At 48.4% G+C, this 22,062-nt stretch overlaps 1 protein-coding gene across 1 annotated transcript in view; it reads right to left on the bottom strand.

The window, feature by feature from the left end:
• ALDH6A1 (aldehyde dehydrogenase 6 family member A1) overlaps positions 1 to 22,062 on the bottom strand; it is a 188,209-nt gene that overhangs the window by 135,503 nt on the left and 30,644 nt on the right. The window contains exon 3 of the mRNA XM_030214333.1: positions 12,327 to 12,401. Within this exon, the coding sequence (XP_030070193.1) occupies positions 12,327 to 12,401 (75 nt within the window). The remainder of the gene's footprint in view (positions 1 to 12,326; positions 12,402 to 22,062) is intronic.

The following is a 22,062-nucleotide window of genomic DNA, read 5'->3' as shown; positions in this document are numbered from 1 at the left end:
TGAGAGTGCAGCCTGGAACAGAACAAACAGGGCCCTCGGGGGGTGGAGTTGGATCCTAAAGCCCAAACAGGTTCTGAAGAACTGACTGCCCGAACCGACTGTCGCGTCGGGTATCCTGCTGCAGGCAGTAATGAGATGTGAATGTGTGGACAGATGACCACGTCGCAGCTTTGCAAATTTCTTCAATGGAGGCTGACTTCAAGTGGGCTACCGACGCTGCCATGGCTCTAACATTATGAGCTGTGACATGACCCTCAAGAGCCAGCCCCGTCTGGGCATAAGTGAAGGAAATGCAATCTGCTAGCCAATTGGATATGGTGCGTTTCCCTACAGCCACTCCCCTCCTATTGGGATCAAAAGAAACAAACAATTGGGCGGACTGTCTGTGGGGCTGTGTCCGCTCCAGGTAGAAGGCCAATGCTCTCTTGCAGTCCAATGTGTGCAGCTGACGTTCAGCAGGGCAGGAATGAGGACGGGGAAAGAATGTTGGCAAGACAATTGACTGGTTCAGATGGAACTCCGACACGACCTTTGGCAAGAACTTAGGGTGAGTGCGGAGGACTACTCTGTTATGATGAAATTTAGTGTAAGGGGCCTGGGCTACCAGGGCCTGAAGCTCACTGACTCTACGAGCTGAAGTAACTGCCACCAAGAAAATGACCTTCCAGGTCAAGTACTTCAGATGGCAGGAATTCAGTGGCTCAAAAGGAGGTTTCATCAGCTGGGTGAGAACGACATTGAGATCCCATGACACTGTAGGAGGCTTGACAGGGGGCTTTGACAAAAGCAAACCTCTCATGAAGCGAACTAAAGGCTGTCCTGAGATCGGCTTACCTTCCACATGGTAATGGTATGTACTGATTGCGCTAAGGTGAACTCTTACAGAGTTGGTCTTTAGACCAGACTCAGACAAGTGCAGAAGGTATTCAAGCAGGGTCTGTGTAGGACAAGAGCGAGGAGCTAGGGCCTTGCTGTCACACCAGACGACAAACCTCCTCCACAGAAAGAAGTAACTCCTCTTAGTGGAATCTTTCCTGGAAGCAAGCAAGACGCGGGAGACACCCTCTGACAGACCCAAAGAGGCAAAGTCTACGCCCTCAACATCCAGGCCGTGAGAGCCAGGGACCGGAGGCTGGGATGCAGAAGAGCCCCTTCGTCCTGCGTGATGAGGGTCGGAAAACACTCCAATCTCCACAGTTCTTCGGAGGATAACTCCAGAAGAAGAGGGAACCAGATCTGACGCGGCCAAAAAGGAGCAATCAGAATCATGGTGCCTCGGTCTTGCTTGAGTTTCAACAAAGTCTTTCCCACCAGAGGAATGGGAGGATAAGCATACAGCAGGCCCTCCCCCCAATCCAGGAGGAAGGCATCCAATGCTAGTCTGCCGGGGGCCTGAAGCCTGGAACAGAACTGAGGGACTTTGTGGCTCACTCGAGATGCGAAGAGATCCACCAAGGGGGTGCCCCACGCTTGGAAGATCTGGCGCACCACTCTGGAGTTGAGCGACCACTCGTGCGGTTGCATAATCCGGCTCAGTCTGTCGGCCAGACTGTTGTTTACGCCTGCCAGATATGTGGCTTGGAGAACCATGCCGAGACGGCGAGCCCAAAGCCACATGCTGACGGCTTCCTGACACAGGGGGCGAGATCCGGTGCCCCCCTGCTTGTTGACATAGTACATGGCAACCTGATTGTCTGTCTGAATTTGGATAATTTGATGGGACAGCCGATCTCTGAAAGCCTTCAGAGCGTTCCAGATCGCTCGCAACTCCAGGAGATTGATCTGTAGACCGCGTTCCTGGAGGGACCAGCTTCCTTGGGTGTGAAGCCCATCGACATGAGCTCCCCATCCCAGGAGAGACGCATCCGTTGTCAGCACTTTCTGTGGCTGAGGATTTTGGAAAGGACGTCCCAGAGTCAAATTGGACCAGATTGTCCACCAATACAGGGATTCGAGAAAACTCGTGGACAGGTGGATCACGTCTTCTAGACCCCCAGCAGCCTGATACCACTGGGAGGCTAGGGTCCATTGAGCAGATCTCATGTGAAGACGGCCATGGGAGTCACATGAACTGTGGAGGCCATGTGGCCCAGCAATCTCAACATCTGCCGAGCTGTGATCTGCTGGGACGCTCGCACCCGCGAGACGAGGGACAACAAGTTGTTGGCTCTCGCCTCTGGGAGATAGGCACGAGCCGTCCGAGAATCCAGCAGAGCTCCTATGAATTCGAGTTTCTGCACTGGTAGAAGATGGGACTTTGGGTAATTTATCACAAACCCCAGTAGCTCCAGGAGGCGAATAGTCATCTGCATGGACTGCAGGGCTCCTGCCTCGGATGTGTTCTTCACCAGCCAATCGTCGAGATATGGGAACACGTGCACCCCTAGCCTGCGAAGCGCCGCTGCTACCACAGCTAGGCACTTTGTGAACACCCTGGGCGCAGAGGCGAGCCCAAAGGGTAGCACACAGTACTGGAAGTGGCGTGTGCCCAACTGAAATCGCAGATACTGCCTGTGAGCTGGCAGTATCGGGATGTGTGTGTAGGCATCCTTCAAGTCCAGAGAGCATAGCCAATCGTTTTGTTGAATCATGGGGAGAAGGGTGCCCAGGGAAAGCATCCTGAACTTTTCTTTTACGAGATATTTGTTCAGGGCCCTTAGGTCTAGGATGGGACGCATCCCCCCTGTTTTCTTTTCCACAAGGAAGTACCTGGAATAGAATCCCAGCCCTTCTTGCCCGGATGGCACGGGCTCGACCGCATTGGCGCTGAGAAGGGCAGAGAGTTCCTCTGCAAGTACCTGCTTGTGCTGGAAGCTGTAACACTGAGCTCCCGGTGGACAATTTGGAGGTTTTGAGGCCAAATTGAGGGTGTATCCTTGCCGGACTATTTGCAGAACCCACTGATCGGAGGTTATGAGAGGCCACCTTTGGTGAAAAGCTTTCAACCTCCCTCCGACTGGCAGGTCGCCCGACACTGACACTTGGATGTCGGCTATGCTCTGCTGGAGCCAGTCAAAAGCTCGCCCCTTGCTTCTGCTGGGGAGCCGCGGGGCCTTGCTGAGGCGCACGCTGCTGACGAGAGCGAGCGCGCTGGGGCTTAGCCTGGGCCGCAGGCTGTCGGGAAGGAGGATTGTACCTACGCTTACCAGAAGTATAGGGAACAGTCTTCCTTCCCCCGAAAAATCGTCTACCTGTAGAGGTAGAAGCTGAAGGCTGCCGGCGGGAGAACTTGTCGAATGCGGTGTCCCGCTGGTGGAGAGACTCTACCACCTGCTCGACTTTTTCTCCAAAAATGTTGTCCGCACGGCAAGGCGAGTCCGCAATCCGCTGCTGGAGTCTATTCTCCAGGTCGGCAGCACGCAGCCATGAGAGCCTGCGCATCACCACACCTTGAGCAGCGGCCCTGGACGCAACATCAAAAGTGTCATAAACTCCTCTGGCCAGGAATTTTCTGCACGCCTTCAGCTGCCTGACCACCTCCTGAAAAGGCTTGGCTTGCTCAGGGGGAAGAGCATCAACCAAGCCCGCCAACTGTCGCACATTATTCCGCATGTGTATGCTCGTGTAGAGCTGGTAAGACTGAATTTTGGCCACGAGCATAGAGGAATGGTAGGCCTTCCTCCCAAAGGAGTCTAAGGTTCTAGAGTCTTTGCCCGGGGGCGCCGAAGCATGCTCTCTAGAACTCTTAGCCTTCTTTAGGGCCAGATCCACAACTCCAGAGTCGTGAGGCAACTGGGTGCGCATCAGCTCTGGGTCCCCATGGATCCGGTACTGGGACTCGATCTTCTTGGGGATGTGGGGATTACTTAGTGGCTTGGTCCAGTTCGCAAGCAATGTCTTTTTCAGGACATGGTGCAAGGGAACAGTGGACGCTTCCTTAGGTGGAGAAGGATAGTCCAGGAGCTCAAACATTTCAGCCCTGGGCTCGTCCTCCACAACCACCGGGAAGGGGATGGCCGTAGACATCTCCCGGACAAAGGAAGCAAAAGACAGACTCTCGGGAGGAGAAAGCTGTCTTTCAGGAGAGGGAGTGGGATCAGAAGGAAGACCCTCAGACTCCTCGTCAGAGAAATATCTGGGATCTTCTTCTTCCTCCCACGAGGCCTCACCCTCGGTGTCAGACACAAGTTCACGGACCTGCGTCTGCAACCGCGCCCGGCTCGACTCCGTGGAGCCACGTCCACGATGGGGGCGTCGAGAGGTAGACTCCCTCGCCCGCATCGGCGAAGCTCCCTCCGCCGACGTAGTCGGGGAGCCCTCCTGGGAGGTGGCCGCAGTCGGCACCGCACGCGGTACCGACGTCGGGGACCTCACCCCGGGCAATGGGCCAGCCGGCGCCACGCTCAACGGTACCGGAGGCGCAAGCACCGCCGGTACCGGAGGGGTAGGGCGCAACAGCTCTCCCAGAATCTCTGGGAGAACGGCCCGGAGGCTCTCGTTCAGAGCGGCTGCAGAGAAAGGCATGGAGGTCGATGCAGGCGTCGACGTCAGAACCTGTTCCGGGTGTGGAGGCTGTTCCGGGCTGTCCAGAGTGGAGCGCATCGACACCTCCTGAACAGAGGGTGAGCGGTCCTCTCGGTGCCGATGCCTGCTGGGTGCCGACTCCCTCGGCGACCCAGAGCTCTCGGTGCCGACGCGGGGAGGAGACCGGTGTCGATGCTTCTTCGACTTCTTCCGAAGCATGTCACCGGAGCTCCCCGGCACCGACGAGGAGGACGTAGAATCCATCCGTCGCTTCCTCGGGGCCGAGACCGAAGGGGGTCGATCTCGGGGGGGCTGTACCGCAGGAGCCCTCAGGGTAGGAGGAGACCCACCCGAGGGCTCACCGCCACCAGCAGGCGAATGGACAGCCCTCACCTGCACTCCACTCGATGCACCACCGTCTGACGACATCAGGAGACGAGGTCCCGGTACCACCGACGTCGATGCAGCTATCCGATGTCTCGGCGCCGATGCAGAGGGCCGATGCCTCGATGCACTGGCAGCCAAGGAAGAAGGTCTGGACGCTGATGACGTCGATGCACACGATGACCCCGGTGCCGATGCCGACGAAGAGCCCGAGAACAAAACGTTCCACTGGGCTAATCTCGCTACTTGAGTCCGCCTTTGTAAGAGGGAACACAGACTACAGTTCTGGGGACGGTGCTCGGCCCCCAGACACTGAAGACACGAAGAGTGCCTATCAGTGAGCGAGATTACCCGGGCGCACTGGGTGCACTTCTTGAAGCCGCTGGAAGGCTTCGATGTCATGGGCGGAAAAATCACGCCGGCGAAGTCAAAATCCGAAATGACGAATTTGGAGCACCAAAACTTTAAGGGAGAAAAATCTCGACCGAGGCCGAAAAGAGGCCTACCCCGACAACGAAAGAAAACTTACCGGGGCAAAACTGGAAATACGGGAAGGGGCAAACGAAACCCAAGGGGGTTTCCGGAGCACTTTCCGAACGAAAATGAAACTTTTCCGAAGAAAAACACGTCGATTTAGATAACGGACGCGCGAGGTCGACTCTCCGGGGCTCGACACGACAAAAACACAGCCGTACCGAGTGCGGACGAAAGAAGACTGGCCGGCTCGAGCCGGTTTCGGGCGGGAAGACGGCCGCGCGGGCGCGCGAGAGCTAGCAAAGGACTTTGCTAGGAAGATTCCGATTGGAGGGGCTGCCGAGGACGTCACCCATCAGTGAGAACAAGCAGCCTGCTTGTCCTCGGAGAATTAACAAGTGCATCCTATATTTACAATTTATCTCAGCTATCAGTCAAATGTGGTTTTCAAAAAAATCTAAAACCATCCCAAAAATAAGTTTTTTTTAAAAGACAATATAAAATTAGAAGTACATAACACCACACTAGGAAAAGACCAAGGGTCCATCGAGCCCAGCATCCTGTCCACGACAGCAGCCAATCCAGGCCAAGGGCACCTGGCAAGCTTCCCAAACATACAAACATTCTATACATGTTATTCCTGGAGTTGTGGATTTTTCCCAAGTCCATTTAGTAGTGCTTTATGGACTTGTCCTTTAGGAAACCGTCTAACCCCTTTTTAAACTCTGCGAAGCTAACTGCCTTCACCATGTTCTCCGGCAACGAATTCCAGAATTTAATTATGCGTTGGGTGAAGAAAAGTTTTCTCTGATTTGTTTTAAATTTACTACACTGTAGGTTTCATCGCATGCCCCCTAGTCCTAGTATTTTTGGAAAGTGTGAACAGACGCTTCACATCCACTTGTTCCACTCCACTCATTATTTTGTATACCTCTATCATGTTTCCCCTCAGCCGTCTCTTCTCCAAGCTGAAAAACCCTAGCCTCCTTAGTCTTTCTTCATAGGGAAGTCGTCCCATCCCCGCTATCATTTTAGTCGCCCTTCGCTGCACCTTTTCCAATTCCACTATATCTTCTTGAGATGCGGCGACCAGAATTGAACACAATACTCAAGGTGCGGTCGCACCATGGAGTGATACAATGGCATTATAACATCCTCACACCTGTTTTCCATACCTTTCCTAATAATACCCAACATTCTATTCACTTTCCGAGCCGCAGCAGAACACTGAGCAGAAGGTTTCAGTGTATTATCGATGACGACACCCAGATCCCTTTCTTGGTCCGTAACTCCTAATGTGGAACCTTGCATGACGTAGCTATAATTCGGGTTCTTTTCCCCCACATGCATCACCTTGCACTTGCTCACATTAAATGTCATCTGCCATTTAGCCGCCCAGTCTCGTAAGGTCCTTCTGTAATTTTTCACAATCCTGTCGCAAGTTAACGACTTTGAATAACTTTGTGTCATCAGCAAATTTTATTACCTCGCTAGTTACTCCCATCTCTAAGTCATTTATAAATATATTAAAAAGCAGCGGTCCTAGCACAGACCCCTGAGGAACCCCACTAACTACCCTTCTCCATTGTCAATACTGCCCATTTAATTCCACTCTCTGTCTCCTATCCGTCAACCAGTTTTTAATCCACAATAGGACATTTGCTCCTATCCCATGACCCTCCAATTTCCTCTGTAGCCTTTCATGAGGTACCTTGTCAAACGCCTTTTGAAAATCCAGATACACAATATCAACCGGCTCCCCTTTGTCCACATGTATGTTCACTCCTTCAAAGAATTGAAGTAAATTGGTCAGGCAAGATTTCCCCACACAAAAGCCGTGTTGACTTGGTCTCAGTAATCCATGCCCTCGGATGTGCTCTGTAATTTTGTTTTTGATAACAGCCTCTACCATTTTCCCCGGCACCGACGCCAGACTCACCGGTCTATAATTTCCCGGATCTCCCCTGGAACCTTTTCTAAAAATCAGCGTTACATTGGCCACCCTCCAATGTTCCGGTACCTCGCTCGATTTTAAGGATAAATTGCATATCACTAACAGTAGCTCCGCAAGCTCATTTTTCAGTTCTATCAGTACTCTAGGATGAATACCATCCGGTCCAGGAGATTTGCTACTCTTCAGTTTGCTGAACTGCCCCATTACGTCCTCCAGGTTTACCGTGAAGTCAGTAAGTTTCTCCGACTCGTCCACTTAAAATACCATTTCCAACACCGATATCCCACCCAAATCTTCCTCGGTGAAGACCGAAGCAAAGAATTCATTCAATCTCTCCACTACGTCTTTATCTTCCTTGATCGCCCCTTTTACCCCTTGGTCATCCAGCGGCCCAACTGATTCTTTTGCCGGCTTCCTGCTTTTAATATACCAAAAACATTTCTTGCTATGTTTTTTTGCCTCTAATGCTATCTTTTTTTGTAATCCCTCTTGGCCTTCTTTATCTGCGCCTTGCATTTGCTTTGACACTCCTTATGCTGCTTCTTTTTATTTTCAGACTGTTCCTTCTTCCATTTTCTGAAGGCGTTTCTTTTATCCCTAATAGCTTCTTTCACCTCACTTTTCAACCACGCCGGCTGTCTTTTGGACTTCCGTCTTTCTTTTCTAATTCGCGGAATATGTTTGGCCTGGGCCTCCAAAATGGTATTTTTGAACAGCGTCCATGCCTGTTGTACAGTTTTTACCCTCTCAGTTGTCCCCCTAAGTTTTTTTTTCACCGTTCTTCTCATTTTATCATAGTCTCCTTTTTTAAAGTTAAACACTCACGTATTTGACCTCCTGTGTATAGTTACTTTAAGGTTGATATCAAAACTGATCATATTATGATCACTGTTATCAAGCGGCCCCAGTACCATAACGTCCCTCACCAGATCATGCGCTCCACTAAGGACCAAGTTAGAATTTTTCCTTCTCTCGTTGGCTCCTGCACCAGCTGCTCCATAAAGCTGTCCTTGATTTCATCAAAGAATTGTACCTCTCTAGCGTGTCCCGATGTTACATTTACCCAAGTCTATATTTGGATAATTGAAGTCACCCATTATTATCACATTGCCCATTTTGTTTGCGTCTCTGATTTCTTTTATCATTTCTGCATCTACCTGCTCATCCTGGCGAGGCGGATGGTAGTACACTCCTATCACCGTCCTTTTCCCTTTTATACACAAAACAAATATTTCTTCATTCGTTGTTGAGATTATTAAAAAAAAAAAAAAAAAAGTCTAAAAATGCCTCTCCAAGTTGGAGATCTCAAATGTGTCCACTTAAGGAGAGTTGCTGGCAGAGTTATGTTGGTCTTTTCAATTTTCTTGGGCTACTTCTATCATCACATATTTGAGTGTTAAAGATTATATCAAACATTGAGCGTCTTTTCCAAGTTAACTACCCCCCCCCCCCCCCCCCCCCCCCCCCCGCTTGTTTCGTTCTTTTGAGGACCTGGAACACTGGGAGAGCAATGCCGTCTCTTGGCTTGGATGGGTAAATGTGGTGAAGATGATTATTCTTCCCTGGTTTCTGTATCTGTTTGCCCCTTCCACCCCCTTGGTCATTTCTGTTGCGCCAGAAGCAGATATTTTCTTACATTTGAAAGCGTAGGCCCCAAAGATTGAGGTGCGAACGAATGTATCTAGATCGCTCTCATGGAGGGTTAGGGGTCCCGAACCTCTATTTATATTATCAGGCTGCTCAGTTGACGGCATTATTAGAGTGGATTGCTTTCTCCACTAAGAGATGGGTGCAAATGGACACTGTTCTGATGGGTCCACAGTCTTTGACATCCCTACCTTGGTTGCTTGTGCGGGACACTAAGAGTGTCATCCACACAGCCCCATGTATCACTTTGCATTTGTCCACATTAAATTTCATCTGCCCCTTGGACACCCAGTCTTTGTTTCCTAAGTTCTTCCTGCAATTTTTCACAATCTGCATGAATAGTTGAATAGTTTTGTGCTATCTTCAAATTTAATCACCTCACTTGTCATTCCGATTTCGAGATAATTTATAAATATGTTAAATAGTACTGTATACCGCTCAGTACAGATCCCTGCGGCACTCCTCTATTCACCCTACTCCATTGATAAAAATGGCCACCTGTTTTCTGTCTAATACCTAATCCACTGGACATTGTTTCCTATCTCATTACTTTCTAATTTTTTCAGGAGTCTCTCATGAGGATCTTTCTCAAAAGCATTCTGAAAATCTAGATAAACTGCATCAACCAGCTCACCTTTATCCACATGTTTATTTGTGCTTTCATACGAAGGCAAAAACACAGTTAGAAGGGGCATGTTTAGGCCCCAAACACTAAAGACACCAAGAATGGGTGTCTTTGCCAGAGATGGTCTTATTGCACCGGCTGCAACTCTTGAAGTAACTGAAAACCTCAATGACATGGAAGGAAAAACAGTTGTGGGCAATGTTGCTAAAAAAAGGGGGGGGGGAAGCACCTAAAAAGAAAAGGGGACAAGTCCAGCTGAAGCTCGGGCCTAAGTGAGCACAGGCAAAAGAAAGGAAACTTAAAAAGGGGGACAAAAAAAACCTGAAAATATAAAGGGTAAGAGATTAAAAGTCTCACCACAGAAAAGGCGGCAAAAAAAAAACCCACAGGATTTTCACGAACCGAGATTTGAGGAGCAACAAAATTGGCATCCTCTCTTCGCCGCAAAAAAAAAAAGTGAAGTAGTGGTCCCATGCTCTTGCGGTGGGCAGGGCAGGAAGGCACTCTCGTGTGTGCAGTGGGAGCGCTGTATGTGCTGTTAAAGCTGAACAAAGTTTTTTTTCAAGCTCCAAACCAGCCGACGCAGGACATGTCACCCACATTTGAGAATTATTGACCCACTTATCCTCAGAGAAAAGTAAGCTATCTACAAAATAAAACATGCATGGCTCCTTTATTTAACTCAAAGGTCTTGACTGTATTGGGTTCATGACAAAGAATGAAACAGGGATGGGGACCTGCAGTAAAAAAAAAAAGGCTACATTTCCTACAGGTGTTGGAGTAAAACCTTTTACTGCCCCATGAGAACGGTAAAAAGCCTTGCTCCTGTGCTAAAAAAAAAAAAAAAAAAAACCGCAATTACTGCTGGCAGGTCCCATCTCTTTGTCTTCTTTCTCCTCTCCCTACCCCCCTCCTAATGTGATATTTACCTCAGAGCCTTCAGCTACCAACAGGATCCCTGCAGGCGTGTGCTGGGTTCTTCCCTCTGCCGGGTCTGCCTTCTTGATGCAACTTTCTGTTTTGCAAAACAGGAAATTACATTAGAAGGCGGTACCCAGCAGAGGGGCCCTGGAGCAGTCCTATGGGGATCCTGTTGGTGGCTGCAGGCTCCTTACGATAATCACGGTAAATACCGCTGCAGGAGGGGGGCTGCAGTTGGACCCACAGGAGGTGGAGGGGGGGGCCTGCTGCTGGACCTGTGGGAGGGAGGGAGAGAGAGAGGGGGCTGCCTGGAAGGGAGAGAGGTGCTGGACCCATAGGGTAGGGTGATGGACCCAAGGTGGGAGGGGCTAGAGGTAAGGGAGAGAAGTGCTGGATCTGTTGGGGGCACTGAGGGAAGGAAGAGAGGTGCTGGACCCCTGTGGGGGGGGGGGGGGGCTGCTGGAGGGAAGGGAGAGAAGAGCTAGACCTGTAAGAGTCAGGGAAAGAAGCTGAAACAAAGGGATGAAGGAAGAGAGAAGAGCAAGAAAGAGACACATTGGTGTGGGAGAGGAAGGGAGTGGGGCGCTTAGGGCCAGGGACATAACGGTGAGAAGGTGCAGATGAATGGTATATGGACACAGAGGGATAGATATGGGAGGACGTATACGAACACAGAGGGAAGATGCTAGACATGGGGGAAAATAGGAACACAGAAGGGAGATGCTGGACTTGGGGAGGGGTCTAGGGACACAGAGGAGTCATGTTGGACACAGGTGATAGGAACATAAACTGATTATGAATGCAGGGAAATTGACACAGGGGAGATACTGGACAGGGAAGTATAGGGACACCGTGACGGGAGATGCTGTACATGGGGAAAGATAGGGACACAGAGATGGAAAATAGATGGTAAATATGGAGAAAGAAGAAATGTCAAATGGGTAGGAGACCCTGGCGAGTGAGTTAAAAGACAGAGGGAAACAGAAACCAGAGCCTAGGACCAACAATCTGAAAAATAAATGACCAGACAACAAAAAGCTAGAGAAAATAACTGTATTTTCTATTTTGTAATTAGAATATGTGAGACTTGAAAGTGTATCATACCAGAGATGGTGTTAGACATGGCAGGGGTTCAGGGCAGAAATTTGGGAGGGGATCCCAAAGTCCATTACCAGGTTGTGCCTTCTTCAGCTTCCAGCAGGCTTAGGGCTCTCTCTGGCCAGGGGACAGATGTCCTAGTTGCACTCCATAACACCACCCCTGGCTTGTGTCATCTTTATATGTTGCAAAGTATAGAAGGAAATGCATCTCTTCCTATTTCTGTGGCTTGGCTTCTTGGGGTTTTGGTTTAATATATTTTTATCATTTTTGGTCAGCTATTATGTATTTGACATTTGTGTTCTGTGTGTGTGACTAAGGTATTCTGTTACATGAATTTTCTATGTAGCATTCTGTAGTAATTTGGCTTGTTCAATTTTCCCAATAGCAGAGGGGATAATTGTGAAGGGGGAGGGGAGACAGAGGTTTTGTTGATCCTGGTTCAGTACTGTTTATGATTTTATAAAATGATGCTTCTTTTTATACTTTAATAAAATGATTTAAATATAAAAACCTAACTATTTGAGGCTTATGAGGATGGGATTAGACAGAGCTCAACGGGCCAGAATTAATTCTCTAGTTCATGAAGTAACTTCTCTAAAGTCTAACGGTCCTTCTGAAGTTTGGGACTGGCTCACCACAGGCTAAATGCTGCCCAAGCATCTGGAAATCTCTCATGGGCACAGCCATCAGGTGTCACACATCACTACAGGCCTACAGATGAGAGTAAAAAACATGGGCTGGCTTGTTCTCACTTACGGGATTGTGGATATCAATCCATTCTGTTGTTTTAGAGTCGACAAACTTTCCATTAATAAACAATTTTGTTGCTGGCTGTAGAAACAAAAAGAAAAAAAAAAAAAGATACATGGTTTTCCATTATAGCACTTTTTCAAGAGAAAAATCAACTACCTACCTCCCCATTTCCCCAAACTGGATAGGCAGGCCTTGCGCTCTCAGTCTAAGCTGCTGTGATTTTTTCTTCTCATGTTTATTTATTAGTGGTCACAGGAGTCAAACATAAGTATAGTTACAGAATATACTTTAGACACAAAGGGGCTCATTTTCAAAGCACTTAGCCTCCCAAAGTTCCATAGAAACCTATGGCTCTTAGCCTCCCAAAGTGCTTTGAAAATATGCCTCAAAGTATCCCATGATACCATCATAATAACCCACAACTTATTTATTTGTTGCATTTGTATCCCACATTTTCCCATCTATTTGCAGACTCAAACTTACAATGAATAAATTCCCGTAACTCCCCCGGTCCCACCCCACCCTTCTATCCTAACATCCCAACAACCCCATCTCCCTATCCCCCAATGCAGCTGCTGTGATTTTAACTTTTGCTAGATACATTTTGCTGCCTCAGTATAAATTCACATTTTCTTTATCCTTTCTGAATAAGTCTTAATTCCTCTGTAAATACTGTTTTAATTCTCCCATGACCTTTGCTGTACCTTTATAGAAGCAAAAGTACACGGCTTAATCCTCTATGGGTGTAAACGCTTCATACAGCAAAAATACTTATCTGTAACAAGTATTCTCCGAGAACTGCAGGCTTTAAATATAAATGGGCAACGTCAATCTGCATTGCCCGTCTGGCATTTGGTAAAGCTTAAAAAAAAAAAAAAGAAAAAAGCTTTGTGGAGTGCAAGTAACGCTCCACTGCACATGCACGAGTGCCTTCCTGTCCCACAAACATGGTCTCCTCAGTTTTATACTATAGCAAAAACAAAGGAGACAATTCCAAGGGGAGGTGGGAGGGATTGTGAGAATATAAAGCCTGCTGTCCTTGGAGAATATCTGCTACAGGTACGTATCTTCGCTTTCTCCAAGCACAAGCAGGCTTCTATATTCTCACAAGTGGGGAATACCTAGCCTAAAGGCTCAGCAAAAACAACAAACATTGGTCAATTGGGCCTCGCAACAGCGAGGCCATAACAGAGATTAACCTGAAACTATATACAATCAGAATTAGAGTGCAGACTGGAACAGAATAAAACACACAAAATGGGAAGACTATGTAAAGCATAACAGGGAATACAAGTCTAACCCTCAAGTCTTCTGGTGTGTTGGTAAAGCAGTAATGAGGGGAGAGCTGATAGCATATGTAGTAGCGAGACGAAGGAAAAGTGCAATTAGCCTTATTCATTTAAACCGGCAGTTGCAGAGAGACAGGCGCAGGTATACTGCGATGTCGACTGAGCCCCACAGAGATAATTATTTGTCAGTGCAGGCAACTATTAATACCTTGTTGCACGAGCAAATGCAACGGAATCTGGTTTATCAAAAATATCGTTTTGCTAGATTTGGGAACAGGTCTGGGGGAATGCTGGCTAGGATAGTAAAAAAAAAAAAAAAGAGGAGGAGGAAATCAGACAATTCCAGCGATGAAAGATAGGAAAGGGAATGTAACAAATAGACCAGATCAGATACAAGAGCTACTATATGACCATTTCAAACAGCTATATTCCCAGGAACAGATGGTCGGTCAGGAGCAGGTGAGAGATTTTTTGACAAAAGCGCAGATGCCCGTCTGAGCGAAGAGGCAATGGCCCAGCTCGGCTCTCCCTTGCAGCCTAAAGAGCTGCAGTGCGCAATAAGAAACTTGAAGGCCTTTTCAACATCAGGGGTAGACAGTTTTTCAGGCGAATTTTATAAAATTTTTCAGCATTCCCTGATAGGCCCACTATTTGAATATCACCAGACACTTATTTGGGGACGAAAACTTTCCTATGTTTGAAAACACAGCACGAATCTCTCTCTTGTTGAAACCTGGGAAGGCTCCAGAAGAGCCCGAATCATACCGTCCTATCTCCTTAATTAATATGGACATCAATTTGCTGGCTAAGATATTGGCCACCAGGTTGATGAATCATTTACCAGATCTTATAGGGCCGGCACAAGTGGGATTCATACCCAAACATCACTCTGTAGTGCATGTACGTAAGACCTTACTGGCAATGGCCCAATGTATCTATCATAAGAGTTCAGGGATAATCGTTAGCTGGATGCTGCTAAAGCATTTGACAAGGTTAGGTGGGGATTTCTGTTTCCCATCCTTGAGTGAGTGGGCCTACCAGGAGGATTTATGCAAGCAGTGAGAGCCCTATATAATGGAATGGAAGCACACATAGCGGCCAATGGAGGGATTAAGGAGAGCTTTCGGGTGCACCAAGGAATGAGGCAAGGGTGTCCTCTCTCCCCCCTGCTGTTTGACCCGGCCTTGGAACCTCTACTTCGAATGTTAAATGCTCGCACCAAGATTAGGGGTGCAAAGGTAGGGGACTAAGAGGTTAAAGCTCTTGTGTACGCAGATGATATTCTGCTAATTTTGGCAGACCCCCAAACATCGCTTGGGTCGGCCTTGCAATTGCTACAGGAATATGGAGCTCTGTCAGGTTTCACCCTTAACCTTAATAAATCATGTGCAATGGCAATAGATGAGAAGACAGAATCCTCATGGAAGGGAGAGTTTCCCCTACGGTGGGTAGACAAGAAGTTGAAATACCTGGGGATATTTCTAACTAAGGACATGTAATCTTTGTACAAGATCAATGTTAATCTGTTACTGGATTTGACTAGAAGCAGACTGACCATGTGGAGGGCACTTCCACTTACGGTATGGGGGCGTGTAGCATTATTTAATATGATGGTGGCCCCAAGGTGGCTGTATGTGTTTCAGCAGCTTCCTCTATATCTAAAGGACAGGGAGGAAAAAGTCCTAAAGATTATAGTGCAAGATTTTCTCTGGCAAGGGAAGAAACCGCGATTGTCATTTGATATGGTCACTATGCCAAGGGATTGGGGGGGGGGCATGGGGCTCCTATATATCAGATCCCTGACAATTGCATGTGCAACGCGACATACGAATGATTGGTATCAGGGGTCATCGGATTTCTCCCCAACTCCGGTAGAGATATCTCTATTTCCGGAGATACATTCTAGCCATCTCCTGCATTCTGGGGGACTTTTGCCACGTCACGCCTTCAGACGACATCCATTACTGCAGTCTCTTAGGGCTATATAGCGCTGGATATGCAGGTGACACTATTTTTCGGCCATTTGTTCTCCATGGCTATCCATATGTAACAACCGCACCTTCCCTCCGGGCCAGGGGACTAGCATCTTCAGTAGGTGGGCCAAGAAAGGAATTGTGTATTTAACGCAGGTAGTAACAGAGGAGGGCAGCGTGAACACTTATCCTGAATTGCAGGCTCAATAGGGGTCCCCCTGGACCATTTCTTTGAATACTTCCAGTTAAAACATTATATTGCTACACTGGCGTGGACCGACCTGACAAGAGGAAGTGGTGAAGGTACTGTCTGAGGTCCTTTCCCTGGGGGCTCAGTTGTCTATCCCACTGAAGTTTCATCACCAACAGTTGAAGGACTCAGTGCGGAGGTGGCTCTTGCGTGGTCGGAAGACCTTGCTTGTGAGATATCGGAAAGATTTGTGTAGAACATATTTGAGATCATTGTACACACAGAGGCTTTCAATACCACAGAAAGAGAGACTCTATAAATGGTTTCTGAGATTATATATATCCCCGTGAAGGGCATTTAGGGCGAAATTTACAAATTGTGGGGACAGTCTCAAATGTGGATGTCGCCTAGCTACACTGGGACATATGTTCTGGCGGTGCCAGTTCATTCAAAGTTTTTGAAAGGTTGTGTTAAAGGGGGTGGAACAGATGTGGAACTGCACCCTCATTTGTGACCCTCTGTTACTTTTTCATAACTTCAAATATTCGTTAGACCCTCCAGAGGGATTTAAGGGGTTTATCATGAGGTCCACAATGGGACCCTCACTGCAAGTTTGGAGATCATAGTTAATAAACCAAATGCAAATAGACAGATGTGGAGTCACAGATTTAGAGAGTGTTCCGGGCCTTAATTTTGGGCAATGTGGGAACCCCTGTGGATTACGCTTCCTTCTAAAGGAAGAAGTTTTTTGCTGAACTTTTAGTGAGGATGAGTTCATGGGTGGGAATAAGGGGGGAAGAGTGGGGAGGGGAGGGAAGGTATACTAGGGTGAAATTGGTTAGTCCTGCGGAATTGAGGAAAAGGAACGAGAATAAAAGTTTGATGATAGTTTGCTTCATCTGTTGCAAATCTATTTTGAATGTAACACTATGTGCCAATATGTCGTATTCAGATGTTGACAGTCTTACTTTTAACTTTGAACTTATCAATAAAAACTCTTTGAACATAAATACGTTAAAAAGCAGCGGTCCCAGCACAGACCTCAACTAACTACCCTTCTCCATTGAGAATACTGACCATTCAATCCTACTCTCTGCTTCCTATCCTTCAACCAGCTCTTAATCCATAGTAATACCCTACCTCCGATCCCATGACTCTCCAGTTTCCTCTGGAGTCTTTCACGAGGCACTTTGTCAAACGCCTTCTGAAAATCCAGATACACAATATCCACCGGCTCCCCATTGCCCACGTTTGTTCACCCCCTCAAAAAAATGCAGTATATTGGTGAGGCAAGACTTCCCTTCACTAAATCCGTCCTGACTTTGTCTCATCAGCTCATGTTTTTGTATGTGCTCTGTAATTTTATTCTTAATAATAGCCTCTACCATTTTGCCTGGTACCGACGTCAGACTCACCGGTCTATAATTTCCCGGATCTCCTCTGGAACCTTTTTAAAAAAAATCAGCGTGGGGTCACGTGATGCATCTGAGCTAGGAGGTAGCGTTTGCCTCGAGCTCCTCGGCCCCTTACCCTGTTACGGTACTTTGAGGTGAATTCGGACAGATTTTTCTGCCTCTGCTGCACCTGGATCGAGAGACCCACCGCACATGGACAGACTTACGTTAAAAGCGGGATCCGACATGGCTAACAAGAGCGCGAAAAAAGACAACACCAAGATACGCCAGGGAGCGATGGCTGAGGCCAAAATGGTGGAGGACACTGGTGAGAATGCGGCGCTGTCGGAGGCGCTTATTGAAAAGCTCTCTTCGGCGGTGACAAAAGCTCTAGGATCGCGGCTTGACGGGATTCAAGCCAGCATGCAGGGATTGACTCAGGCTGTCACAGATTTTAACACCAGAGTGGCAGAGCTGGAAGCCAGAGTGGGAGCCGCGGAGGATGGCCTACAGGAAGTATTGGATGAACTCCAGAAACTAAAAAAAGAAGTAACAGGCTACAACGCTAAGCCGGAGGACCTGGAAAACAGGTCCCGGCGAAACAATATCAGAATGGTAGGATTACCTGAAGCGCCGAACGAGTGAGACCTTAAAACCATGCTGGAAAAGTGGTTTGCGGAGATTATGGGCGCGTATTCTGGAATGGGGCCTGTGCATATCGAACGCGCACACCGCGTGGGCTGATGGATAGAAGGTGCAAACCGGCCTAGAGTCGTGGTGGCGAGATTTTTAAATTTTGCACAAAAGGAGCAGATCCTGAGAAAATGCAGATCCATGCAGAATCTACAACTCCAGAATTAAAAGATCATGCTGTTCCAGGACTATTCTGTGGCAGTAGCCCAACTGAGAAGAAGCTGTTCGGAAATCTGCAAAGTGTTGGTAGAAAAACAACTGCACTTTACCCTGCAGTACCCGGCGAAACTTAGGGTGATCAAGGAGGGAAAGGTGCACCTTTTTGAGACTTCTGAGGCAGCGAAAGCGCAGCTGCACCAATGGTTCCCGAGCTGACAGATTAGAACGCCCAAGATGTGCGTGGCGATGAAGAAGGCAGCTCTGGTGATGGGCCTGCTGGACTGATTGCCTATTTTAATAAGTTGTCTATGTTATATGCTACTGGATTTCAAGGGTACTAAGGGGCTTCAGATCGATAGGTGTTTTCAGGTATGAGTGGGGAGATGGTGACGGGTGTATAAAAGCAGAACGAAATGTGGGTGAGTGAAATTGAATGGTTACTGAGTATAATATAGCAGAGATATGGAGGGTGGGGGAAGGGCTGGGAAGTATCACATGAATGACCTATTAGAGTGGCAGTTGGGGGACAAGGGGTAGGAAGGGACGTATTGGGGGGGGGGGAAGGGGGGGGCCTCTGAGGTATCGGGAGAGTCAGGGAGGAGTGCATGGAGGAGGGATGATGTGTTTGGTTATGGCAGTGAGATGGGCAATGCTATTCCACTACGGGGGGGGGGGGGGGGCCTGTGGTGGGCAATAATGAACTGTTTTCTTCTTTATAGTAGGGCAGAGCATGTTCAAGGCAAGTGGGGGTCACATAAAGGTTTAACATGTATATCGTGGAATGTATCGGGGGTTAATTCCCCAATTAAAAGGGCTAAGATCTTGCAATACCTGGGTACACATAGGGCTGACATTGTGGGATTGCAGGAAACCAAGCTAAATGATGTGGAGCACAAAAATTGCAACGGTCCTGGGTGACACAGTGCTACTGGGCATCTGCATCGAAAAGCAAGGCTGGAGTGGCTGTTCTGGTGCGAAAGTTGGTTCCCTTTGCTCAACATAGGGTAACCTCTGATGTAGAGGAGCGGTATGTAATGTGGAAGGGAAGCTTAATCACTCAAACATCACGATAGTCTCCGCCTATGCGCCGAATGTGGCCCAGAGGGCTTTCTATAGAAACTTAATTACAAAGTTATCTGGGATTGCTGGGCCTAAGATTTTACTGGGAGACTTTAATGCCACCTTAGACCCGACTCAGGATACCAATGCAGGGGTGCAGAGGTCTCGACTGCATACAGCAGAGGGACTAGGAGTGTTTGTGCAAAGACTAGACCTAGTGGACCCCTGGAGACTCTTGCACCCTATGGAGCGGGATTTTATCCACACCTCAAGGGCACATTCCACACAGTCCCACATTGACTATATCTTTCTCTCCAGAGACCTGTTTCATTTGGTACAGAGAGCGGATATTGGACCTTTGGTGATCTCGGATCATATCCCAATCTCTATCAATATAGATCTGGGAGGTTCAGGAGGTGGGGGAAGGGGGAGGTGGAAATTTCCAGCACACATATATACGAATCAAGAATTTCGACTATACCTAAGTCAAAAATGGGAGGAATATTTACATTATAATAAAGACTATGCTGATAACCCAATTTTGCTGTGGGAAGCTGGGAAGGCTGTCATCAGGGGGGATATCATTGCGTTTGTTGCCAGGAAGAGGAGACAGCAGGCTAGCAGGATGGTAGAGCTCGAGAAAAAGATTAGGACATTAAAGAGGCGACAGAGTTTGAGGCCCACAGCAGCAGGTCGGCACACTTTGGAGAGGGCCCAGGGGGCGCTCAATAGTTTGTTACAGGACCAGGCTCAGAAAAGTATATTTTATCACCGCTATAACCTTTTTAGATTTGGAAACAAGCCGGGTAGGTTATTGGCTAATCTCGCAAAGAATTGGGCAGGTACTCCTCTAATATCAGCACTTAGAGATCAGGGGGGCCAAATAGTAAACGAACAAAGGCAGCTGGAGCAGATTTTTGTCCAGTTTTACAGCACGCTTTATAAGGCGGGGGGGGGGGGGGTGTCCGGAAGCAGTGGAGGCCTTCCTGCAGGAGTGTGCTATGCCAAAACTTGGCTTAAATGAGCTCAGGAACTGAAATACAAAGAGCCATCAAGTGTCTCAAGCTGCATAAGTCACCGGGGCCGGACGGTTATAATGGAGAATTTTTTAAAATCCTCAATGATCAGGTTCTGGGGCTCCTGGGTGCATACTTTGATGCAGCCATACTGGGAGGGTCCTTTCCTGAGGGATCCAATCAAGCCTTGATAACAGTCTTGCCAAAGCCAGGGAAGGATCCACTACAGCCTGCATCATACAGACCCATTTCCCTCATAAATGTGGATCTCAAAATTTTAGCAAGGATATTAGCTGAGAGGCTGGCTTTGGTGACACCCCGATTAGTGGGTAGTGATCAAGTAGGATTTGTAAAGGGTCGGCATGCTGGAGTTAACGTTCGAAAGTTGCTGTTGGGATTGGAGCGGTGCAGGCAGCTGCATACTCCGGCCCTAGCTATAAGTTTTGACTCTGAAAAGGCTTTCAACCGGGTGGAGTGGCCTTTCTTGTTTACTCTCTTACGCTGGTATGGCATAGACGGGTTCTTCTTGAGAGCCATACAAACCTTGTATGCTAAACCCTCGGCTGCTGTGTTGGTGAATGGGGTTGCGTCGGAGTACTTCAAGCTGGGGAGGGGTACGCGGCAGGGGTGCCCATTATCCCCGCTGCTATATATTTTATTCTTAGAACCCCTCTTGATACGGCTCCGAGGGGAACACAGAATACCAGGGATAGTGGTGCCACAGTGCGGCGAGACACTAAAATGTTTGGCCTTTGCAGATCACATCATGCTACTTGTTATGGATCTGGGGAATGTTTGGCCACGGGTGTTACAAATCTTTGCAGAATTTGGCAGACTCTCTGGGCTCAAACTTAATGGCTCCAAGTCTGAAGTGTTGCCAGTTAATGTGGAGGTGGCAGATTTGGGTGCCGAGTTCCCTCTAAAAGAGGCGCAGGGCTCTCTCAAGTATTTAGGTGCACATATATCGGCGGATTCCCGTCAGTTATACGATCTTAATGTGAGGCCGTTGCTACGGAAATCTGAGGAGTGTTTGCGCCTGTGGACAGGTCTGCCACTGGCACTACAGGGCAGGATTTTCATATATAATACTAGTAAAAAAGGCCCGTTTCTGACACAAATGAAACGGGCGCTAGCAAGGTTTTCCTCGGAGTGTGTATGTTTGGGAGAGTGTATGTGAGAGTGACTGTTTGAGAGTCAGAGTGAAAGTGTGAGTGTGTGAGAGAGAGAGTGAGTCTCTCCCTGAGCCCTGCCCTCCCAATCCATGGCCATCCATGTTTCTCTGTCACCTGCCCCCTCCATTCATCCCTATCCTGCATTTCCCCTCTCTGCCTGAGGCCTGCCCTGCAATCCATATCCATCCATGCCCATCTGTCCCCTCCATTCATCCCTATCCAGCAATTCCCCTCTCCCTGAGTCCTGCCCTTCCAATCCATGCCCATCCATGCTCCTCTGTCACCTGGCCCCTCCATTCATCCCTATCCAGCAATTGCCCTCTCTGCCTGAGGCCTGCCCTGCAATCCATATCCATCCATGCCCATCTGTCCCCTCTATTCATCCCTATCCAGCAATTTCCCTCTCTCCCTGAGTCCTGCCCTCCCAATCCATGCCCATCCATGCTCCTCTGTCCCTTGCCCCCTCCATTCATCCCTTTTCAGCAATTTCCCTCTTTCCCTGAGCCCTGCCCTCCCAATCCATGCTCCTCTGTCCCCTGCTGCCTCCATTCATCCTTTTCCAGCAAGTCCCCTCTCTCCCTTCCATGGCCCCCCCTCGCATCCATGCTCCTCTCTCTCCCATGTCCCAGCCTGGCCCGCCCTCTTCTCCCCCCCCCCCCTTCGCATCCATGCATCCCTTTTTTGTTTTTTTTATTCTTTTTAACTTCACCTCCGTGGCGTTTCCGGCAGCGAAGCGTCAGGGAAGGAGGCGGCGCTCCCGACGTCTAGCTTTCCCTTCGCTGTGTTCCGCCTTT

Source organism: Microcaecilia unicolor, chromosome 9 (genome assembly GCF_901765095.1).
Source record: "Microcaecilia unicolor chromosome 9, aMicUni1.1, whole genome shotgun sequence".
NCBI classification, from domain to species: Eukaryota; Metazoa; Chordata; class Amphibia; order Gymnophiona; family Siphonopidae; genus Microcaecilia; species Microcaecilia unicolor.
The sequence above is the reverse complement of the archived record's forward strand: the minus strand, read 5'-3'. Positions and strand labels throughout refer to the sequence as shown.